The sequence below is a fragment of the Thermochaetoides thermophila genome (genome assembly GCF_000221225.1).
Source record: "Thermochaetoides thermophila DSM 1495 unplaced genomic scaffold scf7180000011820, whole genome shotgun sequence".
In the NCBI taxonomy this organism is placed as follows: domain Eukaryota; kingdom Fungi; phylum Ascomycota; class Sordariomycetes; order Sordariales; family Chaetomiaceae; genus Thermochaetoides; species Thermochaetoides thermophila.
The window spans coordinates 2,604,069-2,626,294 of NW_006383036.1; the positions used below are offsets into that span (position 1 = coordinate 2,604,069).

The following is a 22,226-nucleotide window of genomic DNA, read 5'->3' on the forward strand; positions in this document are numbered from 1 at the left end:
CAACCAATTTCTTCTGCCCGAGAAATTGGTGTGCTCGTAGTCTAGAAGCTGTGAAAGGTGATGTAGTCGTGTCTCAGTTGTCCCGAGACGTACGTAGGGTGAGCAAAGCCAACCTCCCGGATGAAGGATGTGAGTCGGTCGTTGCTCGCACACGCAGCAAATATGCCAGCGTGGCTGACCGCGCTTGTGATATTGGTCAGGTTATCGATTGCGATCTGTTCCGTGATATTGCAGCCGAAAAATCTCGTCTAGTGAACCACTGAGAAGAGAAGTCAACTTGTCGACACCCAAGTTATGGTAGGCAAAGGTGCCCTTGACTGGTTTCAGGCGAATTTTTTGAGGACCGAGTTCGCTGAAGTTTGTCGAAAGAGGGGGAAAGGTCAAAATAGAAATTGATAAAGCTCTGACCAGGTGACTGCCCTTTTCCCGCCAGAGAGCTGTTCAAACAACCGGATGAAAAACACTGAGCCAGGCAGTCCTGAAGAGCAATGGCACCGATTGGCTGAGTTGTTAGGCCAGACAAAGACAAACTTCACAAACAGTGGGGCGAATATAACGGACCATATCTTCGATCATGCTTTTAGATCCATGAACGTTCGCGCTTCAATGAACTTAGGTGGTACAGCAGAAGTTTCGGGACCAGTTGAAGTCTCCTTTGGTTTCCAATCTGTCCAGACATAGGTTAAATCTAGACAGCCCTGGCTTGAAGACAGGTGAGTTTCTTCATGGCTTAGTAGTTGAGTCGAGCTTGATGCCGAGGAGGTGACTGTCGAGAGCCCGGTCATATTACGAGGTTATGGGCTAGGCTGAGCACGGTCTATGAGTGGAAGCAAGCAGTCTAAGCATTGGCACTTGTGCCAGACCTTCCATATCCACAATAACGAAACAATATGTCGCAACAGAATCCAATAAGCCTGTAAACGTGGATGAAAACAATCGTGGTATATTTATTATGCATTGACTATGACTTGATCATGAAAATCTGTGGCAAGTCAGTTGGTATGCCTCTAAATCTGGGCTTCCAGTGTAAAGCTTACCTGATTAAGCGCTGTGCTATCCGTAAAAGCCATCTTCTTCTGAGCAATAAACTTTGATCTCGCTAGGTAGCGGCTTGGCCCGGTTGGTACTGGAGTAGAGTAACCGCTCCCGCTGGGCGTAGGTACACTGCTTTCGGTCGGTGTAGGAGCTGACGAGCTGACTGCATCGGCGCTTTTCTCTTTCGTCTTTTTCTTCTCTTTGGGTATGCTTTCCCCTGATTCAGCACCAGAGTCAGACACAGACTTGTCCTTCTTCCCTTTCTTTTCTTTTTTGTCCTTCTTTTTGTTCTTTCTCTCCTTTTTCTTATCTTTCTTCGACTCAGATGAGCTGCCAGTTTCGGCATCTTTGCTCACACTGGAAGCAATCGTACTGCTTCCATTCCGATCCTCTGAGCCATCCACTCCGTTCGATTCCGACTCGACACCTTCAGAATCTGACCTCCTCTTCTTGTCCTTCTGTTCTCTCTTCCCCTTCTTCTTTTTCTTCTTCTCCCTGGAGCTTTCGCTCTCCTCTTCAGGCTCTGACTCGGCCTTCCTCTTTTTGGACTTCTTGTCCTTCTTTTGGCCCTTCTCCTCTTCGTCGTTAGATTGCTCGGTCTTCCCTATGCTGGAGGCATCGGCTGCTGACTCGGATGAAGGGCTCTTCTCCTTCGAATCTTCAGAATTCTCCTGCGCGCTCTCGTTCTCAAGAGTAGCCTTAACCTGGTCACCGACTAACCACCCGCCCTTGACGAACCGCATCGGCCCTAACTTCTTCATAACATAGAGGTTGAGCTTCACTTCCTCACGGGCCTTCCGTTCAGACTCCAGAGTCTCCTGGCTCTTGCCATTCAATCGGCCTAGTAGGTCCTGGAAGGCGTCCAGGCCGGTGCACTCGTCGCCATTGTTCCGTTTCGCACCGAGACCGAGGTTGTCCTCCTTTAAAACCACCCTGATGTGAGCCGCGTTGGCGGCCGTGTGGAACTCGGCGTGAGGCGCATCTTTTGCGCCAAGGTACTCACCGGGCTTCCAGCCCTGGGCTCTAAGGATCCTTTGGCCGAAGGTCTCAGTGTTGCGCGACCACTTGGTGTTGTTAGGGTCAAGGCCGATCTTTTTCTTGCTGCGAGGGGTCAGTCAAGTTTTTACAAGCGTGTAATTGGTTGTGTCCTCACTTCTTAGCGGCAGCGAGACCCATTGTGGCCAGATGTCGCCCAGACGTGCCGAGCGATGGGTGTTCCAACAGCGTGCAGGGAGCACCCGATGTTCACGGTCTGAGTGGAACATTAAATTTTGGCGGAGAGCAGGTGCAAAAAGATTTTGCCAAGTCTCACCGCCCTGGAGTTGGGATGGTCTTGGCACATGCGCAAGGGTCGGATTGCGCGCCAAGGACACATGGTGGGGCATCGATTTGATCGTGTAAGTGCATCCCACCTGCCTTCCGCGTTGGGTGAAGTGAGATTGGTTCTCACAGGTTTAAGCAGAAAAGAGAGTAGACAGACAAAATTTAGAGCAGAACAATACCAGAGAAATACATAATGGCTCCGACAGCGAACACCAAACAGAGACGAGGTCGAGGAGCAGCCACAACAGCGGACTCTGACTCAGACATCGAGTACCAAGCTTACAATGGCCGTCTCAGAGAAGCTAGTGCGGCTAGGGCTCGTCTGAAAAAAGTATGCTTTTTGGTGCAACCAGTGAAATGGATCATATATATAGCTGACATGATTGTTACTCTCCACAGGCCCAAGAAAACCGCAATCAAAAGCGTGCGGCCCTGTCGGCTGCCCACAGCGCAGCCATCGCCAGAGTCGAGGCTCGTCTGCGCAGCTCTATAGCCAAGCACCATGCCCTGCGGTATGCTTTTGATTCCACTCTATGACCTTTCCCAAACCATAATCTGGACAAGTAATTGACAAGTAGTAAGCTCAGCAATCATCCTCTCCCACCTCAACCGTCTGCGGGAAGCCCTCCAGCGCCGTGACAGTATCCTCACCCAAATTGCCAACAAGGTGGCTGCTCAGCGTAGGAGGATGCTTAATCTCGGTATCCAATTGAGTACGCTGTATGAAGGCAGGAAAGAAGATATTAAGGGGCTAATTGCGGAGCTGAATGGGGAGAAGGATCCGGATACGGAAGAGCAGGAGCTGATCAGGGGTTGAGAGGTGAGCATGTGACAAGAGTTGCGGTGTGATCGATTTTGCTTGATGGATGCTTGTCTCTTTGCTATCTTCATTTGCTATTAGGGTGCGTTCGTGGTTGAAGGGGGGAATGAGGAGAGCAAAGATACCCCTTGTTATGTGCTCTGTCGGATTGGTTGCTGTGTCACTTTTTGCTGTCCCATAGAGGCGTTAACAGTTCGTTGTATCTATAGAAACTTCGGCATCCTAAGCACTGATGGAGTTGTGCAAAAACAAGTTGATAAAACTGGAAGATGGAGAAAACAAACGATGTCTGGCAGGACTGGATGGGATGTGGTGACCTTGTGCTCTCTGGAACAAAAACCCAATGCCTCTCCCCCCCCCCCAAAAAAAAAGCACCGAGCCAAGATGCCGCATCATCAGTAGGAGCAAGTAGAGATGCTAAAGTTAAGTGAGTAGAACAAACGCATTTTGTCTTCTCCAAAAACCCCGTCTATCCGCCGGTCCGGGATATCTTATATATACAGCAAAATGTCGTCGGTATCATGGCGAATATAGTACACTCTATTGTCGTTGAACACTCCCTCACCCCAGGTTCAGAGCCCTTACTCAGACCTTGAACCCATACCCGGCCATGCAGGCCCGGTAGGCCTCTATTGTCGACTGGCAGTCCTTCTGGGGGTCGGAGGCGGTTGAGAAGAGCATGCAGTCGTCGCGCTTTGCCTTCTCCTCCTTGCAGACGCAGCAGGGCTGTTTCGGGGATGTCATCAGCAAGCTTGGACCCAAGAACTCTTAGGCTTAAGAGCGCACCTTAGGCTTGTTCTCAGCCTGGCTGTTGGCAGCCGGAGCAGCAGCGACAGGAGCTGGAGCGTATCACAATTGGTCAGCGGGGTTCTCGAAGACCTTGGTTCAACCTTGAACGGGGCTTTCACTCACCCGGCGCAGCGGCAGGAGTCGACTGAGAGTTCCCCATGTTGTTGCGACTTGAATTTGATCTAAGATACCAGACCAGGGGGAGCGTTGAGGACTTTGGAAATGTTCAGGGTGAGGTTGAGGTCTTCCAAGTTTGCTGACAAACCTAATTCCTGAAGATGCAAATGGCGCGATCGCACGCTGATTTGCCAATCGTCCTGCAAGTGAGCACGTTTTCCGCAGCCGATGCTGGCAGGAACAGGGGGGGCTTTGGCACCCTGTCAAGCCGCAATGGCGTCAACGGCCCGCTTGGTGGATCACGTGATATTTCTCGTCGTAGCCACCCTAACGGCCGATTGTTGAGATAACCCATACGGTCTATGGCGGATATGGACAGGAATCGGTTGAAGATGAAGTACATGAATAGAACCCAAAATATCGAGACCGTGAAATGTATTTTCTAATACGGTTAACAGTTTTTTTTGTTTCACCCAGATATCGACACAGCTTATTGATTGACGGCATCTACACCTTGTCTTGCTCCTTCAGCTTCTGCTACGCCCTCCTCCCATGTCCAAGCCCCTCACCCAAACCCAATCAAATCACCCACCAACACTAACTGCCATCTCTCAATCCCTTCCCTCAGCCTAACCAACACTCCCGCAGCCAACATCTTCACCTCCTCCTCCTCGCCCCCCTCATCACCGCCCCTTAACCCATCAAACACCCCTGCAACCCACTCCTGCGCCTCGACGACCTCCCGTCCCAGCTCCCCACATACATCCCGCATCCTCTCCTCATTCACATCTAGTAGCGCCATGAATCCGAACAGCACCGCCCGCGTAACCGCCAGGTCTCCGACCGCGCACGCCCGCACCCGCGTGCTGAGTAGTAGCCGCCACAGATCAGCCGTCATGGCCGGCAGGGACAGGGTACTCGGCCCGGCGGCGTGCACTACCAACGCCAATGTTTGTAAGTACAGCGCCAACAACTGTGGGTGCCAAAGCAGGCTCGCGCGCTGCCCACGGATGGAACTGCCCCTAGCCGGGGCGGAATGCAATGCAGCCTGAAAGCGGGCGACGAGCGGAGAGAAAAAGTAGTGCGACAATAGCGATGCTGTGGTGTTGGGGATGGAGCGAACGCGGGGTCTAGAGGTGGTTTTTTGCTTGGCTTTGTCTCTGAGGCGGGAGGTGAAGGTGCTGAGCTTGAGGATGTCGGGGCCGGTGGCGGCGTCAGCGGCGCGGGCGGCTAGCGGGGCGAGGAAGTCGTTTGTTAGGGAGGTCGCTATGGTGTCGAGAGCATTAGGGGGGAGGGGTTTGAGGGAGGACGGGGATGGGAGTTTGGCGGCGGCGGTGGTGGAAGGCTGGGTGAGGTAGAGTTGCTCGACCTTTTCGGGAAGTTTCTTGGAGGGGAAGGCTGCCGCCGAGGCGTAGTCTGATGTCTCGAGGCCAGCGAGCTCGCGAGCAGCTAGGCCGAGGACGACGAGGACTGATGCTCGCTGGTTGATGGAGTAGTCACCTTCGAAGAAGGTACGAGCAAACCAGGGCCCCATCATCTCAGGTTTGGCGATGATGAGGGCGATCATGCCTTGGGCGCGCAGCTCGTTGAAATTCTCGAGGTCGTACCTATCGTGCAAGCCGACTAGGAGACTACCGAGCTCTTCAGCATGCTCTGACAGTTCAGTACCGTAGCCGGCTTTCCTCCGAATAAGTGTTGGTGCTGTTTCCAAAGCAAGTTTCTGACGGTCGTAGCTGTCTGTATCCCTTAGATACTTGATCAAGTCACGGATGTAAACTGGGGCTTTTGGCTTGTCTCTCCTGATCAATGTTGGATCGTCGTCTGAGTCCTCTGGGTCTGAATCCGGTTTGGCATAGGGGATGATATCATCATCTTCACCTTCATCGCTCAGCTCCTCGATGATCAAAGGTTTGCTACCAGAAATAGGTGCTGTCGGCTTCTGCGCCGGTTTTGATGTTTTGAATGGCTTCTTGGGAGTTGTTTGAGACAGTGGTTGACTCAGGGGATCCAAAGGCCCAGTGTCATCCATGACCTTCGTCAGTCCCTTGTACCACTGTCCTTCCTCTTGGTCTGTCTCCTCCATATGGAAGTTGAGCCGCTTGTCTTCCTTGTCCACCAAAGCGGACAGAGCCTCGCCCACAATCATTCCAATGAAACGGGCTCTGAGGTTTGATGCCTTCAGCCGATTGGAGATGGTGTTCATCCATACACCCGATCTCAGGAGCATGGCAAGTTTGACTGCAACTTTTCTGTGCACATATCCTGCGCTGATGAGCAGGACCTGGGCATGTGCTGTGTCTTGTCAGCGATGCCCCCATTCTTGTCCAAAGCTCTGGTCATCCTACCTTCCTGCTGTAGCATGGGAGAATGTTTGATGTATAGTTGATCTCCGAACTGGTTTATGCTCTTCTCCACCACGGTACATATATCTTCCTTTTCTTGAGCAACAACTGCCAGGACAGCCCGCCGAATGCCCACCTCCTCTCCAACGCCAGCAGCGGAAGAGCTTGTGAGCCACTCCACAAGATGCTTTCTCCCACTACTCATCCCGTTCACGATGAAGGAGAGGGCACCGGCCACAGCGGACACAAGTGCTTTGCTGTTGTCTCCCTCACATCTGCCTAGGCGATTAAGGTAATCGGAGGAGAAGAACTTTAAGACCGAGAAGAGGACCTTGCGCTGCTCTGTCTGTGGTAGTCCGTCAAGAAGCATGCCGAACTTCTTCGGGTCAGCCCCTTTTTGTAAAACAAGGGACGAGAGGAGTTGTTTTGTGAGAGCGTCTGCGGCGAAGTCAGCATTTTCACCTTTTCCCATGGTTGCGCTCGAGAGTACTCACCAGCATGACCCAGCCGAAGCCCCTTCCCAAACACGTCCGAAGCAAACTTCGTGTCCTTAGCCGCCGCCTCAGACTCCAGAAACGCCACGATGTTCCTCCCCAGCCACTGAATATACTGCAACGAATCCGCAACCCAAGACCCCTCCACATCCTTCCCAGTGCCATTCCCCTTAACGATCGCCTCGGCCTCCGCCGCCAGCGAGACCATCCGTCCACTCCCAAAAGCCGTCAATATCTCCTGCACCCTAGGTCTCACTCTCGCAGGCCCATCCTCTCTTGACGTAGCAACCTGCCACGCCTCCGACAACCACCCATCCCCATGCAAAAGCCGGTTGAGAAGATCAACCAAGATCCCCAGAGTCATCGAGATCTCGATCTTCTTCCCCTTATCCCCACCATCTGCCTTGGCATCTTGAATCAGGGCCCTCAACCGGACGAGGATTGCGTTTACACCGGTGACACTCGACAAGCAGTAGAGAAGGAGCTTCAGGCCCGAGTTCTTTGCGTCGTGGACGCTTTCGAGAAGGAGGGTCCAGTAGTTGGGCACGACGTCGGAGACTAGGACTTGGACAAGCTGGGCGGTTAGGGGGCTGGGGAGCTTGATGGTCGGGAAGGATGAGTTCTGGGGTTTGTGGTGGGAGAGGAAGCGGAGGATGGTCATGAGAGTGTCGTAGTCTGGTTGGCTTTTGAGTGCTGAGAGGGCGTCTTCGGGTGAGGTTGGGGGGCCAAGTTTGGGGTTTGTGGTGGTTGTGGAAGATGTCTCGATGTTGGAGTTGGAGTGGTGCTGGATAACGCTTGTTGCGACGAGCTCCAATTCGGGATCGGGTTTGGGTTTGCGGATTATGCTGGCTGGCTTTAAAAGTTCTTCCATCTTGGGTTTTTTTTTCTAAAGAACCGTGGCGGTGCGCAGTTGAAGACAAGTCACACTTCAGGTTGAGCTGATGTTGGATAACAGCCAAGTTCTTAAACGGAGATAAAATCTAAGATGGTTCCTGCTACAGTTGGTCAACTGGGCGTTCAGTCTATTTTCCGATTTTTTTTCTGTTTGTATGGCAAAAATCTTCATGGAAGGAACCAGATTAAAGTCATTATGATATTAATAATCTTTTGGTCTTTCTTTGTGTAGAGTCGACTCATAATAACTGCGAGTTCAAAGCTTACAGCTTTCAAGTTCCAAGGTTACTGAAGTGCCAAAGTGAGCCAAGAACAGCCCCACCATGCTCCTGTTGCAGACCAGACCCCGGCCGGGCTAAGATAAAGGCCAGGCTCCCCTTATCGCGGTTCCCCACTGGACGAGCCTCGGTGCCTCGACCCCCAACCTGATATCTCAGCAACATGAGAGCAACCTGAAGTCTAGCTCCCAAGTCTCCAACATCGCTGGTGATCAGGCCGACAGCTTGTCTGATTCTACTTCTTCTTCTACTCCTTTCGAGGGCTCAGACCAAACTTCCGGTCTGGACACAACCGTTCCTTAAATCACCTCGAACTCCCCTCCCTCCTCCCACCCAACAGCCATGTCCTCCCCCGAAACGCTAGCCACTTCCCGTCCAGCGCGATGGAAGTGGCTTGATAACATTCGCACACGGCCTGGGCCATACACAGACCCCGATGTCTTCGATCCAGACGCAGCAGTCAAGACAATGGACACGATGAAAGTCCTCGTAATCGGGGCGGGAGGTCTAGGCTGCGAGATCCTCAAGAACCTCGCCCTCTCCGGGTTCAAGGATATCCACGTGATCGACATGGACACAATCGATATCTCGAACCTCAACAGACAGTTTCTCTTCCGCCAGGATGACGTGGGCAAATCGAAGGCGGAGGTAGCAGCACGGTTTGTGGAGAGGCGGGTGCGCGGAGTGAAGATCACTCCGCATAACGCGAAGATTCAGGATTTTGACGAGTCGTTTTATATGCAATTCCAGTTAGTCATCTGTGGGTTGGACAGTATCGAGGCAAGGAGGTGGATCAATGCTGCGCTGGTAGATATGGTAGATGAGAACGTCGAGGACAGTATCAAGCCCCTGATCGACGGCGGCACGGAGGGCTTCAAGGGCCAGGCACGCGTGATCCTGCCCACCGTCACATCCTGCATCGAGTGCCAGTTGGACATGCACGCCCCTCGCGCAGCCGTTCCCCTCTGCACACTCGCCAGCATCCCCCGCCAGCCAGAGCACTGTATCGAATGGGCGCACGTCATCGCCTGGGACCAAGAGAAGCCCTTCCCTCAACTGGACAAGGATGACCCAGTGCACATCAACTGGCTGTACCAAAAAGCTCTGGAACGCGCAAAAGAATTCAACATTCAGGGAGTGACCTACTCCCTGACGCAAGGCGTCGTCAAGAACATCATCCCCGCCATCGCCGCGACCAACAGCGTGATCGCGGCGGCGTGTTGCAACGAAGCCCTGAAAATCGCCACCAACTGCAACCCCTTTCTCGGCTACCCCGACAACAACTACATGATGTACTCGGGCAACGACGGCATCTACACATATACCTTCAAGCACGAGCGCAAAGAGGACTGTCCCGTCTGTGGCAGCGAAGCGCGCGAGCTGGCGTTGCCAGTCTCGAAGCCGGCGGATTGGACGCTGCGCGAGCTGGTCGAGTCGCTTGCGGGACGGCCGGAGGCGCAGCTCAAGAAGCCGAGCGTGCGCGCGGCGGGCAAGACGCTGTACATGCAGAGTCCCCCGAGTCTGGAGCAGCAGACGCGGCCGAATCTGGACAAGACGCTGGAGGAGTTGGGGCTGTCGGAGGGGCAGGAGATTGCGGTGACGGATCCGGCGTTTGGGGCGGTTACGTTTCGGTTTAGGTTGAAGTTTAAGAAGCAGTGAGAAAGGGGGGGGGGTAATCGCTGGGATTTCTGCTGTGTTATATGTTCTTGAGGCTACCTATTCTTTCACTTGTCCTTATCTTTTTGCAATGGGGATTTCGGTAAATGGAGCATATGGCGAGGCGTTGAGGGAAAAGCTCGAAAAACGGATTGCTTACGAGCACCGTAAATCGTGGATGGTGGCATGACAGATACACGCTAGACCAGTAGACGGCTGAGAGGGCGATACGAATGAGTCAAGAAAGACGACGGCACTTTTCTATCCTCATATTTCGTTCTCTTTTCCCTTTCTACCCCAAAATGATCGATTATGCGCAAGACCGAAACAAAGAGTTGGCCAGAAAGACTCCCTTTTGACACCCCAGACGCCGTGCCCATGTTTGACAAGATAATACGAGAGATGGATGAAAGAACGGGTATCTCCCCAGCCTTACCACCCGCTTGGTTAACACCTCACAGCAGAGTACTCCTCTTTTGAGTAGCCTCTCCTCCTCTACCGAACCATATTCATAACCTGCTTCTCAATATCCTTCGCGCGCTTCTTTAAATGAGCGACTGCCTCAAGGAAAATGGCATCGCTCTCCCACTGGCCTGTGCTCTCGACCAGAAAAATAAAGTGGTCCCTACGGCGGCCCAGCTTGACCTTACCCTTGAACTCCGGATGGCGCAGGCACTCGCGGCTGACGGTGTCGCGCATGGGATCGACCACCACAGCCTTGAGCTCGCCCTCGTGGCCCTCATACCCGCTTCCCTTGCGCGAGGCCTCCTCCTTCGTCACCCGCTCCAGCCCGATCACGCCCTTGGGGAAGCACTTTTGGAATTTCTCCGCGTCCTTGCCCAGGATCGGCTCGATAATGTCGATGACGGGGAGCAAGCGGTAGGAAGCGGTCGCCACGGGCGAGAACTTGGCGTGGTCGGACCCCACGCCCTTGTGCATGTGCATGGACAAAGAAATTTCCTGCCCCGGACGCAGCTTCGCGATCAGGATGTCTGGATTGACGGGCCTTATGGCGTTCTCGCCGGAAAAGTACTTGTGCTGTCGGCCGACGGGGCAGAACTCGATGTCGCGGGCGTAGACGTGCGCGTGCTTGTACAGCTTGGTCGGGTCCGTCTCGCCCGGTGCCGCGTCCGGGTTCTCCTCGCACTTGACTTCCAGGCGGAGGGAGACTGTGTTAAAATCGTAGTAGCTGTTGTTGATCTGCGACTCGTCCGCGGGCTTCTTCCACCACTTGAGGAACTTGTGCAGGCCTTCCTTGCCGCCTTTAAAGGGGATCAGGCCCAGACGGTGCGCTAAAACTTCGTCTTGGATGACGGAGGTGTTGTTGTTGATGAAGACGGTCTCAATGGCGAGAGTGGGAATGTCGGCGATCATGATACGGCGGAAAGCGTTTGCGATGGAGGCGTGGCAGCCGATCAGGGAGAAGGAGGCCTCGTAGGGGTCGTTCTGGTGGAACTCGACGCGAAACTCGCGGCGGAACGCCTCCAGGTCCCAGGCGTGGTCCTCGCCGGCGTAGTGGTGCGGGAAGTCGGTCGAGTTGACATTGGTGACGGTCTCCTCGTTGATGCCGACAATCTGGGTGTGTGAGTGCCACGTCGCAAAGTCGGTTGAAGATAGAATCGTCACATACCTTCCGAGCCTCAAGTTCTTCTTTTGTTGGCGGTCTGTGAGGCATTGTGATTGATTTGGGTTTGAAACTGGCTGAAGTAGTGGTGGTTGAGATGCTCGGTGACCCTCGGTGTCCTCGACCTCGTCTTGCTCAAAGCATGAAAGCGGCAGAATTTCCTGTCGCGGGGAAAAAAGTGACCGCCTTTTGGCCCCACTATTCGAGCAACGAGGTTATCAATCGGCTACGTCCTGCCGTGGCTTATCAGCTGCAAGGGGGCAGGCCAATCATCTCAAAAAAGAGCATTTCTTCCAGTCGATTAGTTCAAGCTCTAATAGTAGGAATAATTATCATAATTTATACTAATTGCTCCATGACTTTTTGAACAACTGCTTGTCAAGGGTTATAGAGCAAACGTAAAGGTAGACTGCTGCTTCGCCTACATAATCCAGGGTTAGGGTCACTAGAGGAGGGGCATCGCTCAATTGAAGGTTTGCGGCAAACGATCAGCCAAACGGCTGGCCAATCGGGAGGGCGGCAAATCAAGATTGGCAAACGGGCAAAGGTTGAGCTCCGCAGGGCCACAGCAAGAGCCAGCAGAGTGAGGTGACACCAGTGACGAAACCCGCTCAGGGCAGCGACCTGCCAGCGAGTGCAACAAGAGAATAGCAGCAGCAGTTAGCCGCGGCCTTACTCCCAGCAGCCACAGTGGCAGGAGCAAGAGTGTGAGAATCAACACTCAGCAGAAAGCACTCAAGCCTCAAGCCTCAAAGCAGCAGAGCTCCCCACTCTTGCAGCAACCCACCAATCAAGACATCGCAAAGCTTGCGGTCGAGTCCGGGCCCCTCCTCGAAGACGAAGACGAACCCGACCCGGGCCCGTGCCAAGTCGAAACGAAACGACATCAACGTACCTCCGTAGCCGCGTAGCGCCCGTTGTGTGAGCCCTGAGCCCCGAGCCCCAAACGAGGCCATCCCCGGGACAGCCCCAGGTCACCCGGAAAACCTTGACGCCAGTCCATCCTTAGCCATGTCGGCGTCGCTCTACCGACTCGCCGGCCGCAGCGCCAGGCGGCTCGCCACATCAGCAGCATCTCGCTCGCGGCCGCTCACATCATCGTCATCGTTCCAGTTGTCGTCGACTGCCTCGACCCCCCTCAGCGTCCGCGCATTCTCCGCCTCGGCCCTGCGCCGCTACGCCGAACCCCAGGACGGATTTCAGGGCACGCGGCTGATCCCCACGGGCGCCGACTTCCAGAGCCCGCCCGACCCGTTCATCGATGAAGGCGCCCGTGACAACGCGGCCAACTATGGCGTGCAAAAATCGCGCTCCGGAGTCGATGAGGACTCGGTCGAGGGCCGCAAGGTTCGCCACTACACGGTCAACTTCGGTCCGCAGCACCCGGCCGCCCACGGCGTGTTGCGTCTGATTCTCGAGCTCAATGGCGAGGAGATCGTCCGTGCCGACCCCCACGTCGGCCTGCTGCACCGCGGTACCGAGAAGTTGTGCGAGTACAAGACGTATATGCAGGCCCTGCCCTACTTCGACCGTCTCGACTACGTATCCATGATGACCAACGAGCAGGTCTTCTCGCTGGCTGTCGAGAAGCTGCTCAACATCGAGATCCCCCCGCGCGCCAAGTTCATCCGTACCATGTTTGGCGAGATCACGCGCATCTTGAACCATCTCATGTCTGTCCTGTCGCACGCCATGGACGTTGGTGCTTTGACGCCCTTCTTGTGGGGTTTCGAGGAGCGTGAGAAGCTGATGGTGAGTGGTTTATGAAGGCACTTTAAGAACACAGTGGGGATTCCAAGACTTGGGATATTGTGGAAATCATCGATTGCCTGCCTGAATCTCTATCAACTCGTGCAAACCATGCCACATCCTCCAAACTAGAGCCTAGAAGCTGACCATTGCCCCCAAGGAATTCTACGAGCGCGTCTCCGGTGCCCGTCTGCACGCTGCCTATGTCCGGCCCGGCGGTGTTCACCAGGACATCCCCGTCGGCCTGCTCGACGACATCTATCAGTGGGCGACTCAGTTCGGCGACCGCATCGACGAAACCGAGGAGATGCTTACGGATAACCGCATCTGGATCAACCGTCTGAAGGGCGTTGGTGTCGTCTCCGCGGCCGATGCCCTCAACCTCTCCTTCACGGGCGTCATGCTCCGCGGCTCCGGAGTGCCCTGGGACGTGCGCAAGTCCTCTCCCTACGACGCCTACGACCAGGTCGAGTTCGACGTACCCGTGGGCATCAACGGCGACTGCTACGACCGGTACCTGTGCCGCATGGAAGAGTTCCGTCAGTCGCTGCGTATCATCCACCAGTGCCTCAACAAGATGCCAGCTGGCCCCGTCCGGTACGAGGACTACAAGATTACGCCGCCGCCCCGCGCTGCCATGAAAGAGAACATGGAGGCACTGATTCACCACTTCCTGCTCTTCACCAAGGGCTATGCTGTGCCACCTGGTGACACCTACACCGCCATCGAGGCCCCCAAGGGCGAGATGGGCGTGTACGTGGTTAGCGATGGCAGCGAGAGGCCGTACCGCGTGCATATTCGTGCTCCAGGCTTCGCGCATCTCAGCGGTTTTGACCATATCACTCGTGGCCATTTGCTGGCTGATGCGGTCGCTGTGATCGGTACCATGGATCTGGTGTTCGGTAAGTGTCTTGCGTTTTACCATACCATATCAGACAGCAACTAACCTTGTCTCCTCGCAGGTGAGGTCGATCGGTAAGCGGGTCAAGACGAGGGAAGAAAGGAAAACTGTCGCGGAGATTATCGCAAATTCTTTTTTTTACTCTCTGCAAACGTCGTCTTTCGAAAGGCAGATGGTCGATAGATGGCGAAATCGAAACAAATCAACCGAATGCTGTCCCCCCTGTTGTGAGTTCGTTCTCTGTTTCTGATCTTTTGTGTCAATGGCTTGATTTGTGGGTGCAGCTGGTCCTCAAGGTGGGAGAGGGACCAACTTCTCCAGTCCAGTCGGATCTCTTGATACAGGGCGTCCGAGGGCAAAGAGCAAGACGGAAACTCAACGCTCTCGATGTGATTGTCCATATCGGTTTCCTTTCTTTTGTATCAATTTGACTCATTTGTATCATACGCCGGGCTTCTCCCTGGCTATAACTGATGGCGAGAAATGCGGGCGGCACGCTGAATTTCTTTCGTTCAAATCTATCGGTCACCAAACAATGGCATGGTCTCCATTGTCTCTCCTGCCCCCATTGCTTTCCCTCCTTTGTCCTGGATCAGTCCGACCAACGCTTCAATCGGCCTGAATTGTTACGCCAGTGTTGCATACAATGCTATCGTCTCGTACATCACGCTGAAACTATCTCGTTGAGTCACCGCGTCAGTGGGTTGCTTCGTAAATGGAGTTGCGAACGGTATATATATATATATATATATATATAAAACACTTACTATAAGCAGGTTTCTTTATTTCGATCTCAACTCAGGTTAGATCGATGCCCTGCGCCGGTGCAGCTGCGGCATCAGAATGCCATCATCGTTCAAAAGTATGCCGGCACCGAAGTCGCTCTGGGTATCGAGCTGCTCTCTACCCAACCCAATCACCTCGTCATCAGTCTCCTCCTCCTCTACCACCACAGCCGAAGGAGCTCTTAGCTGCGGCTCAAGAGGAATAACTCCAACGGCATTCACCTTGCTGCCCGACCCCGATCCTGAAACAAAGGACCTTGTAACCCCCAACACCTCCCTCAAGATCACCTCTCCCCTTGCTTGGGCCGGCTGCTGTCCTTGATTGCAGCCCCCTCGACTCAAAGCACGACGACAGCATCCTCTCCTCCCCAGAACTGAATCCGTTTCATCTTCGTTTTTGTCGTCCACACCGCCGGCGGTGCCTACGGCTTCCTCCTGTTGAGCGCTGACTTCACGGAGTGTCCTAAGCCTGCACACCTCCCAAGCTGGGACATGCCTCTCTTCTCCTTCCGGCCCAGCGCCGATGGGGAGGCCGCAAAGAGGGAGCGGCGGCAGAATGCTGTTTGCCGCTGCGCCGCCCGTCGACGAAGTCCACCGTTGTTGTTGTTGTTGAGCACGAATCCGCGAAATAAACGCCGCCTGCTCTGCAGAAGGGAATTCGAACCCCGGCGTACGAAAAGGTCCGGGCCCTTGGAGCAGGGTCGGAAGGTCCTCTCCCCTATTCATATTCCCACCAAGAAGACTCTGCTGTGAAGGGGTGAGCCTGCGCGGCGGACAGTCCCACTCGTATGCCCCGTTCTCGGGGACGATGTCGCGTGCTGTAGCCAGCGTGCTGTAGAGGGGGTAGGCGGGGTTGAAGATGTTGAAGGGGGGCATGGGGGTTGGATGAGGGCGGAGGGGGAGCAGGGGCAAAGGTTGTGGAGAGCCTAGCCCACCCCCTGGGGCTGGGGCCACGTGCGTGATAACGGCTGTGCCGCCCGCTGTAGGAGCTGTGTGTATGTGCGGGCTGCTGAAACCCAGCGGAGGGGCGGGTGTGCTCCGCGGAGAGCACGCAGCTGTACTGGGCACTGCGGCGGGAATGTCGAAGCGGCCGAAGTGGCGCTCAATCTCTGCAATACGACGGGCCACGGGGTCAAGTTGCTGTTGGCTCTCATCTGTCGCCTGCGAGACATGACGCGGTCTGCTATGCAGGTTAACCTGCTCCTCCCACTCCCGGAGACGAGCCAGCTCCTCGGGGGTGAGCTCGCTGTTGGGGATGGCCAGCTCGACCATGGTAAAGTCCACAGGACACTTGCATCCTCCGGCTAGGTGCAACGCACGGTGGTCGGCGACCCATTCGGCAGCGTACAGGCTAGGTAGGCGGACGGCAACGCGGCGTTCGCCCGAGGGGCCATGGGACTCAGTGTAGACGGCGGGGATATGAGCATGGTGGGGGACTATGGGGGCTAGCAGGGGAGGAAGAGTATTAGTCTTAGTTTTTTTTTTCGGGCTGAGTGTTAACAAAGAGAAAGTGAAGAAGTTCGACAAACCTGAAGATGGTTGAGTGAGAGGGATGTTGGGGGTATATGTAGTCCCTGACAGGCGGACCTCGGAATTCGCAACGCGGTCACTACTGGATAAGGAGAGATAATTTCGCGGGGGCTCTTCGTGGGGGGCATTCTTTTGAGTGTCATGTGCACAATGGGACCGCGAGGATGCTGCTGGGTGGTTGGTGTTTAGGCGTGACAGAGAGCTGTGATGTGACCGACTTGCCTCCGACAGTGTGATATTGCGGTCCGGGGCAGAGGTGTGACACAAAGACCCGATCTTGCTCTGAGTTGCGTCAGGAGCTGTCAAAGATGTGAGATGCGATGTGGTGATGTTGTCGGGATTCTTTGACGGTTGTGAAGGGTTCTGGAGATGCGATGCTGTGGTGTCGTCGCGGCTTTTTGACTTTAGCGAAGATTGGAGATGGCATGGGCCTTTATTGTTTTGGGTGTCTAACATCAGCAGAGGTTGTGTGAGCTGGGATGACTCTTTGCCGTCGGAGCTCTTCGAGTTCAGCGAAACGGGGGACTGCGATGACCACGTGCCGTTTGAAGTCTGAAAGACGGGCGAAGAACTGTGGAGATGAGACGTCACGCTGCCGTCCAAAGTCTGAAGGATTGGCGAAAACGAAGTACTGGATGGCCCGTTGCCATCAGTAGTGTCAAATATCGGCGAAAACTGCACATCGGACAGACCACGTCCGTGATGATTCTCAGAGCCACCAGAGTTCTGTGAAGAATGGGGACAAGACAGACCGGCATCTGCCGAAGGCCCGACCTTGTACTGACGTACTCCTGCATAAGTGCTTTCAGAGCTCGTTCGAGTAACATTGGCGCTTGCAGCCACAGCAGCATAGGATCTACGGCGACCCTCCCGGTCGGCACCGGCGCCGTCCGTGAAAGCGGGGTCGCTCTCGGACTCAAAAGTCCCACATTTTCCGACGTCACTCCCCGCACTTCCGGAATCAACCCCAGTATTTACCAGAGTAACACCGTGATTAGCCGCCATTTTGATGAAGGACCCAATGCCAGAGCCACCAGACTTCATCTCCATGTCCTGAGCATTGTAACCCGTAGTGGTGACCGTCACTCTGCCCACCATATGAGAGGTCTTCTCGTTCTGTGACTGTCTGTCAGAGCTCTCAAACATGGACCCTGAACTCCCGGCGTTACTATCCGAATTGTCACCAACAACACGTGGCGTCGTCAGCAGACCTGGGAACTGTACCTCACAGCCACAGGCCCCTCGCTCATGCAGCCAGCGGTGCTCGAACTCACGAACAAGCACCCAGCGACCGTGCAGGTAGCGTTCACAGCCAGCACACATTGTCTCCGCATACCAGAAACGTGTGGGAGTGCTGCCACAGACGGGAAAGTGGTGAGAGGCTGTGGTTATGGGGCATGGGCGCATAACGATCTGCGAGCGGTGCCCACACTGGTAGGCGATGCACTCTTGAAAGCACATAGTGGATGGTGAGCTGTGGGTGTCGTATGTGTGAAAGTAAGGAAAAAATTTAGTTTTGGACGTGATGAAAAAATGAGAAAGGGCAATGGAACGTGGAATTCTGGTGGTAAGAGGTTGGAAATTGATGATGCAAGGTTAAAAACAATTCGTTTGTGTTATGTGTTGTGCGATAAATAAAAAAGAATGTTTACTGGTGATGAAATATGAAGATTGGGGATGGTTGGGTAAAGAGCAGCAATGGAAAAAAAAATTCTGACCGGCGATGAAAGATTGCCTGCCAACCGGCAGTAATAGGGTGAAGATTGGTGATGAAGAAATGAAGGTTGTAGATAGGCAGTGAAAAACAACGCGTTTGTGATGGGCGCTGGGGAATGAAAAGGACTTCAGCGATGAAGCGTGCGAGATGGGCGGTAAGCAACGAAGCCCAATGTTTTGGTATTAGGTATTGCGTAGAAAAGATTGCTGAACGGCGGTAAGAGGCTAAAGATCAGTGATAAATGGTTGAAGATCCACGATGAAGGGTTGAAAACTGATGATGAATGACCGTCAGACGATGTTTTTCATGCTCTGACGAGAAACATAGGTCCAGACGATGAAAATTGCGGTGGCTAAAGGTATATCTGACGGAGAAGAGAGCCACGATGATCAGGACGAAGGTCGGGAGTCGGCGATGACTTGGAGGCTAGTAAAGAGGAGTGGTCAGACAGTCAAAAGACTTATACTGACTGATGATTGATGATAACGAAGAAAGTCCTGATGATTGAATCTGAGGATTTAAACCTTCAGAGAGTAAGTAACTGGAAGTGAAGAGGCGCCGGACAAGGTCTTGAAAGTTTCAATGAAGATGAGCTAAATATCGGCAATGAAAGGCTATAAAGTTCTGAGAGGGAACGAACTGAGGAGTGACAATAAGTCGACGGAGCCGACTGGCAATAAAACGTTCTTTCCTGATTTGAGTCCAGTGAAACAAAGCGATGGAGTAAATCTCAAGTTTCTAGGTGTGATCGTTAAGCAATAGGACGAAAGTCACCTCAGTCGAGGACAACAAAGCTGATGATGAAAGACAACAGCGATGAGTGGTTGAAGACCGACGAGGAGCCGACACGACCGGCGATAAACGAGTGAAGACCGGTAATTATATATTATAAGAGAGTATGTACTTACTGACTGGTGATGGAACGTGTCCACAGCTTCTTAAGATCCCAGTAGAGAGCCAAGAACCGCGCAAGTTCAACTGTAAAGACAATTGTCAATAAGGTTCAATAAAACGTGAACATGGCAATGGAAGAGCATCGGACGAAGGTTGAAGACAGGCAATGAAATGTTGTTCAAGGGATTTAACTCACTGTTGGGCAGTGGCGGCAAACCGATGGGTGTGTGTGAACGGGCGATGGAATAATCGTTCTGACGTTAAATATCAGCATGAAGCCTCGATGGAAAACTGTTAGATGATGTTGAAAACTATCACAATGGCATTGTGCTAGGGACTCAAGGATGTAGAAGAGAAAGGAGAAAGCAGACTTAAAATCCTGCCTACTAGGATGTCAGTGAGCTCAGTGACAAACAATCGAAGATTAGGGATAGGTAAAGGGTGCTTAGATAATTAGTACCGAAGCTGGCCAAGTGAGGTTTGAACAGCGTGAACTCGCAGTCTGAAGTCGCTGAGAATGCGCAGAATTGGCCAATGACAGTAGCAAGGGCTTCAAAATGGCTTGAAACAAGTGTGACAAAGTCAAGTTCAGACCGCAGTTTGGCTCGAGGACAGTGAGACGAAAACTGTCGATCTTGTTTGACACGGTCTTGTTTGAAACTAAGGAGATAGTCGAGATCGCGATGAGATTTGAGGCTGAGATGTAGGGGCTCCTTGATTCGGAGTTCAGATCTTGATGAGAGCTGGATCTGGGGGTGGTATCAATTAGCCTTATCAGATTCTGTCTGATATAGGGATAAGAGTGCAGTTGAGATGATAATGGAAGCTGAGGCTGTGCGTCAGGGGTTCTTGGTTTTATAGGACACTCTCTAAGATAAGATTGAGACCAAAGTTTAGATCGCAGTGAAAGTAAGGGTAGCAAGTAGGAGCTCTTTATTAAAAGGCACTTGTCCGCAGCTTGCATAAGACTGACTTTCGCATCATGAGAACAGCCAGATCTAGCAGTGGGAACTCCTTAGTTAAGGGGTGTATGGCTTAGCACTCCACTAAAACTATATTGTGATTGTGGTAGGGGGTAAGATATAATCGTAAGAGCAGCTAGCTGTACGAGTCACAGTCTAAAGTTAGACTGAGACTATCGTTAAGCTTGCGCACAACAAATGTTGTGGCTTGAAGGTGGGAACTACCGAGTCCGAGAGTTAGTCACCTGAAGTCCAGTTAAGACTGGTCAGATAGCGGCGAGAGCTAAATTGAAAAAACGGGACCTCTCACGTTAGGGAATGGATGACTTGATGCTCAAGTAAGGCTTAAGTTGAGATCGTAATGAGTTGCGAACATAAAGCAGGCACTGATAGATCACCAGACAGGATGTCTAAAGCACAGCAAAGACTATAGTTTAGTCAGGTCGTAACAGGAGCTGTATCCAAGGACAGAAAGCCAGGTAAGAGCCAGCTATCCAAGTATCAATCAAGACTGCTTGGATCGCAATAGGCTGTTATGGTGATGGTAGGAGCTTGCATGTCAATAAGTTAATACTAAGGTTCGCAAATGTATGGTGAAGAGGATGAGGCTGCAGGAGAAAGAGCCTCTAGTTAATAATGGGTTGAATCCCAATTGAGACACTATTTGGGATCGCAATGAGAGATGGACCTACAAAGGCAAAAGCCCCTAAATGGACATGCTGTAAGACAACTAAACACGCGGGGAGATGTAAGCAAGATGGCTCCAGCGCAAAGAACTAATCGCTGTTCATTTGACTGAGCCACGCCATGCTTTGGGTTGACAAGTTTTCCGTCTTCAACCCGGGACAACACAAAAACAGCATGAGAGAGTAACATTTAAGCTTTCCGTCACTCATTCCCCAGATGGTGCTCCTTGATTTCTTGCTGCTCATGTTGTTTCCATTCCTACCTACTGACAGACTTGCCAACTGTTCCTCTATGCAGGTTTGGGCACACAAGCATTTCAAAACAGTTAGACTCTCAGACCCTCCCACAAATCGCTCCCAACATTTACTGGCTCCTCTCACAAAGACATTGTGTTTGCTTTCAAATGGAACCTGAACGTCAGCGGCTCTTCAGCCCAAGTTTACACAGGCTTTGTGCTCAGCAAGCAAGATCATGCTCCCAAGACGTTCTGATCCACTCTCTACTATAAGAAATGCTTGCCAAACTGAAGCATTGTTTGCCGCTCCCCCCACTTCCCGTGGAAAACGCTCACTAATCACCAATCACCCTCTAGTTTGCATTCCATCTATCCAAAAATCCGGGATTGAAGCTGTCACAGCAAGCCTACCATAGGTGTCCATGATTCATCAGCCCACTGCCTAGACCATGGTAAGTTGAAACCGATGGTTTTTGGTTAGTTTACTTCTGTTTCAAAATTGTTCAAGCCAAAAAAACATTAATTACATTTGTAAAATTTAACTGGACCATTCATCCACTGTTAAGTCTCTTCATATCTGTTGTGTTTGCAGTTGGTCGAGCATTTGCCCGAGCACCGCAAATTTGCAACAATCTCAACTCTTGTTTGTCGATTTCCACATGGTGGCCTTCCAAAAGCACAACTTCTCGTCTAATATCCCATCGTAATCCTAAATAGGTTGGTTTCGCATGGACTTGATATCCAGGACGTCTTGCCTCAAAGTCCTCGAACCTCAAAGCAGTTTCAACTAATACTATCAGGCTTGGGAACTCCAGGTTTTTCAAACCCAGAATTATTTAAGCTCTCATAATAACATTTAGTTTGGGGAAAAGGGAGGACAACTGCCTGAGCAGGTTAAGTGTCACCAAGGAGTTCCTTCAAGTACACACCAATCACCAAGAATATCTCTAGTCTTACAGTGTCGTGGACACAGTACAAGGCACCAAAAGAAGTGAATACATGAGGCCAAACAATGTCACTGAAGTCTAAATGTAAGAAAGCGAGTAGATGACCAGATCTACCTACACATAGGTAGGCAAAGAACCAGGTATCTGGGCCAGGAACCCAGGAAGGTACCACCAAAAGAACCACGTTTATGATGCACATGTACAGAACCACCACAACAGTCCTTGATGTCAATAAGTATGATTTGAAGAATCAGCTCGACGGCTGGAGAAGGTTCATGAATTGCAGTTGGGACACTCGATCTCAACGCATCCTTATGGGAGAGAGGACTACTGATTCGACCCAGGCATCATGCCACGCCATGGGGAAAAGGTAACAGGCTGACACCAGATCTTTAACAAGCACTTTTGAGAAATGGAAGAAGAAAAGAGTAGGAAATTTGGGAAAGG

At 52.6% G+C, this 22,226-nt stretch overlaps 7 protein-coding genes across 7 annotated transcripts; 3 read left to right on the forward strand and 4 right to left on the reverse strand.

Moving 5' to 3' along the window:
• Positions 1–961: 961 nt before the first annotated feature.
• CTHT_0057030 (uncharacterized protein) lies at positions 962–2,211 on the reverse strand (the record flags this gene model as incomplete). The annotated part of the gene is made up of 3 exons (XM_006695963.1): positions 962–982; positions 1,038–2,136; positions 2,189–2,211. The coding sequence occupies 3 exons, from the start codon at positions 2,209–2,211 to the stop codon at positions 962–964; spliced, it is 1,143 nt and encodes a 380-aa protein (XP_006696026.1).
• A 340-nt stretch (positions 2,212–2,551) lies between these two features.
• On the forward strand, positions 2,552–3,175 carry CTHT_0057040 (uncharacterized protein; the record flags this gene model as incomplete). The annotated part of the gene is made up of 3 exons (XM_006695964.1): positions 2,552–2,689; positions 2,758–2,870; positions 2,941–3,175. The coding sequence occupies 3 exons, from the start codon at positions 2,552–2,554 to the stop codon at positions 3,173–3,175; spliced, it is 486 nt and encodes a 161-aa protein (XP_006696027.1).
• A 588-nt stretch (positions 3,176–3,763) lies between these two features.
• On the reverse strand, positions 3,764–7,791 carry CTHT_0057050 (putative DNA binding protein; the record flags this gene model as incomplete). The annotated part of the gene is made up of 6 exons (XM_006695965.1): positions 3,764–3,904; positions 3,965–4,017; positions 4,091–4,149; positions 4,687–6,376; positions 6,430–6,864; positions 6,921–7,791. The coding sequence occupies 6 exons, from the start codon at positions 7,789–7,791 to the stop codon at positions 3,764–3,766; spliced, it is 3,249 nt and encodes a 1,082-aa protein (XP_006696028.1).
• Positions 7,792–8,434: 643 nt separating this feature from the next.
• CTHT_0057060 (uncharacterized protein) lies at positions 8,435–9,751 on the forward strand (the record flags this gene model as incomplete). Its single annotated transcript, XM_006695966.1, has 1 exon — positions 8,435–9,751. The coding sequence occupies one exon, from the start codon at positions 8,435–8,437 to the stop codon at positions 9,749–9,751; it is 1,317 nt and encodes a 438-aa protein (XP_006696029.1).
• A 492-nt stretch (positions 9,752–10,243) lies between these two features.
• Positions 10,244–11,423, reverse strand: CTHT_0057070 (DNA-directed RNA polymerases I and III 40 kDa polypeptide-like protein; the record flags this gene model as incomplete). Its single annotated transcript, XM_006695967.1, has 2 exons — positions 10,244–11,323; positions 11,379–11,423. 2 exons carry the CDS (start codon positions 11,421–11,423, stop codon positions 10,244–10,246), a joined length of 1,125 nt encoding a protein of 374 aa, XP_006696030.1.
• A 960-nt stretch (positions 11,424–12,383) lies between these two features.
• On the forward strand, positions 12,384–14,100 carry CTHT_0057080 (NADH-ubiquinone oxidoreductase 49 kDa subunit-like protein; the record flags this gene model as incomplete). The annotated part of the gene is made up of 3 exons (XM_006695968.1): positions 12,384–13,124; positions 13,261–14,023; positions 14,084–14,100. 3 exons carry the CDS (start codon positions 12,384–12,386, stop codon positions 14,098–14,100), a joined length of 1,521 nt encoding a protein of 506 aa, XP_006696031.1.
• Positions 14,101–14,825: 725 nt separating this feature from the next.
• Positions 14,826–17,483, reverse strand: CTHT_0057090 (uncharacterized protein; the record flags this gene model as incomplete). Its single annotated transcript, XM_006695969.1, has 2 exons — positions 14,826–16,252; positions 16,337–17,483. 2 exons carry the CDS (start codon positions 17,481–17,483, stop codon positions 14,826–14,828), a joined length of 2,574 nt encoding a protein of 857 aa, XP_006696032.1.
• Positions 17,484–22,226: the final 4,743 nt, after the last annotated feature.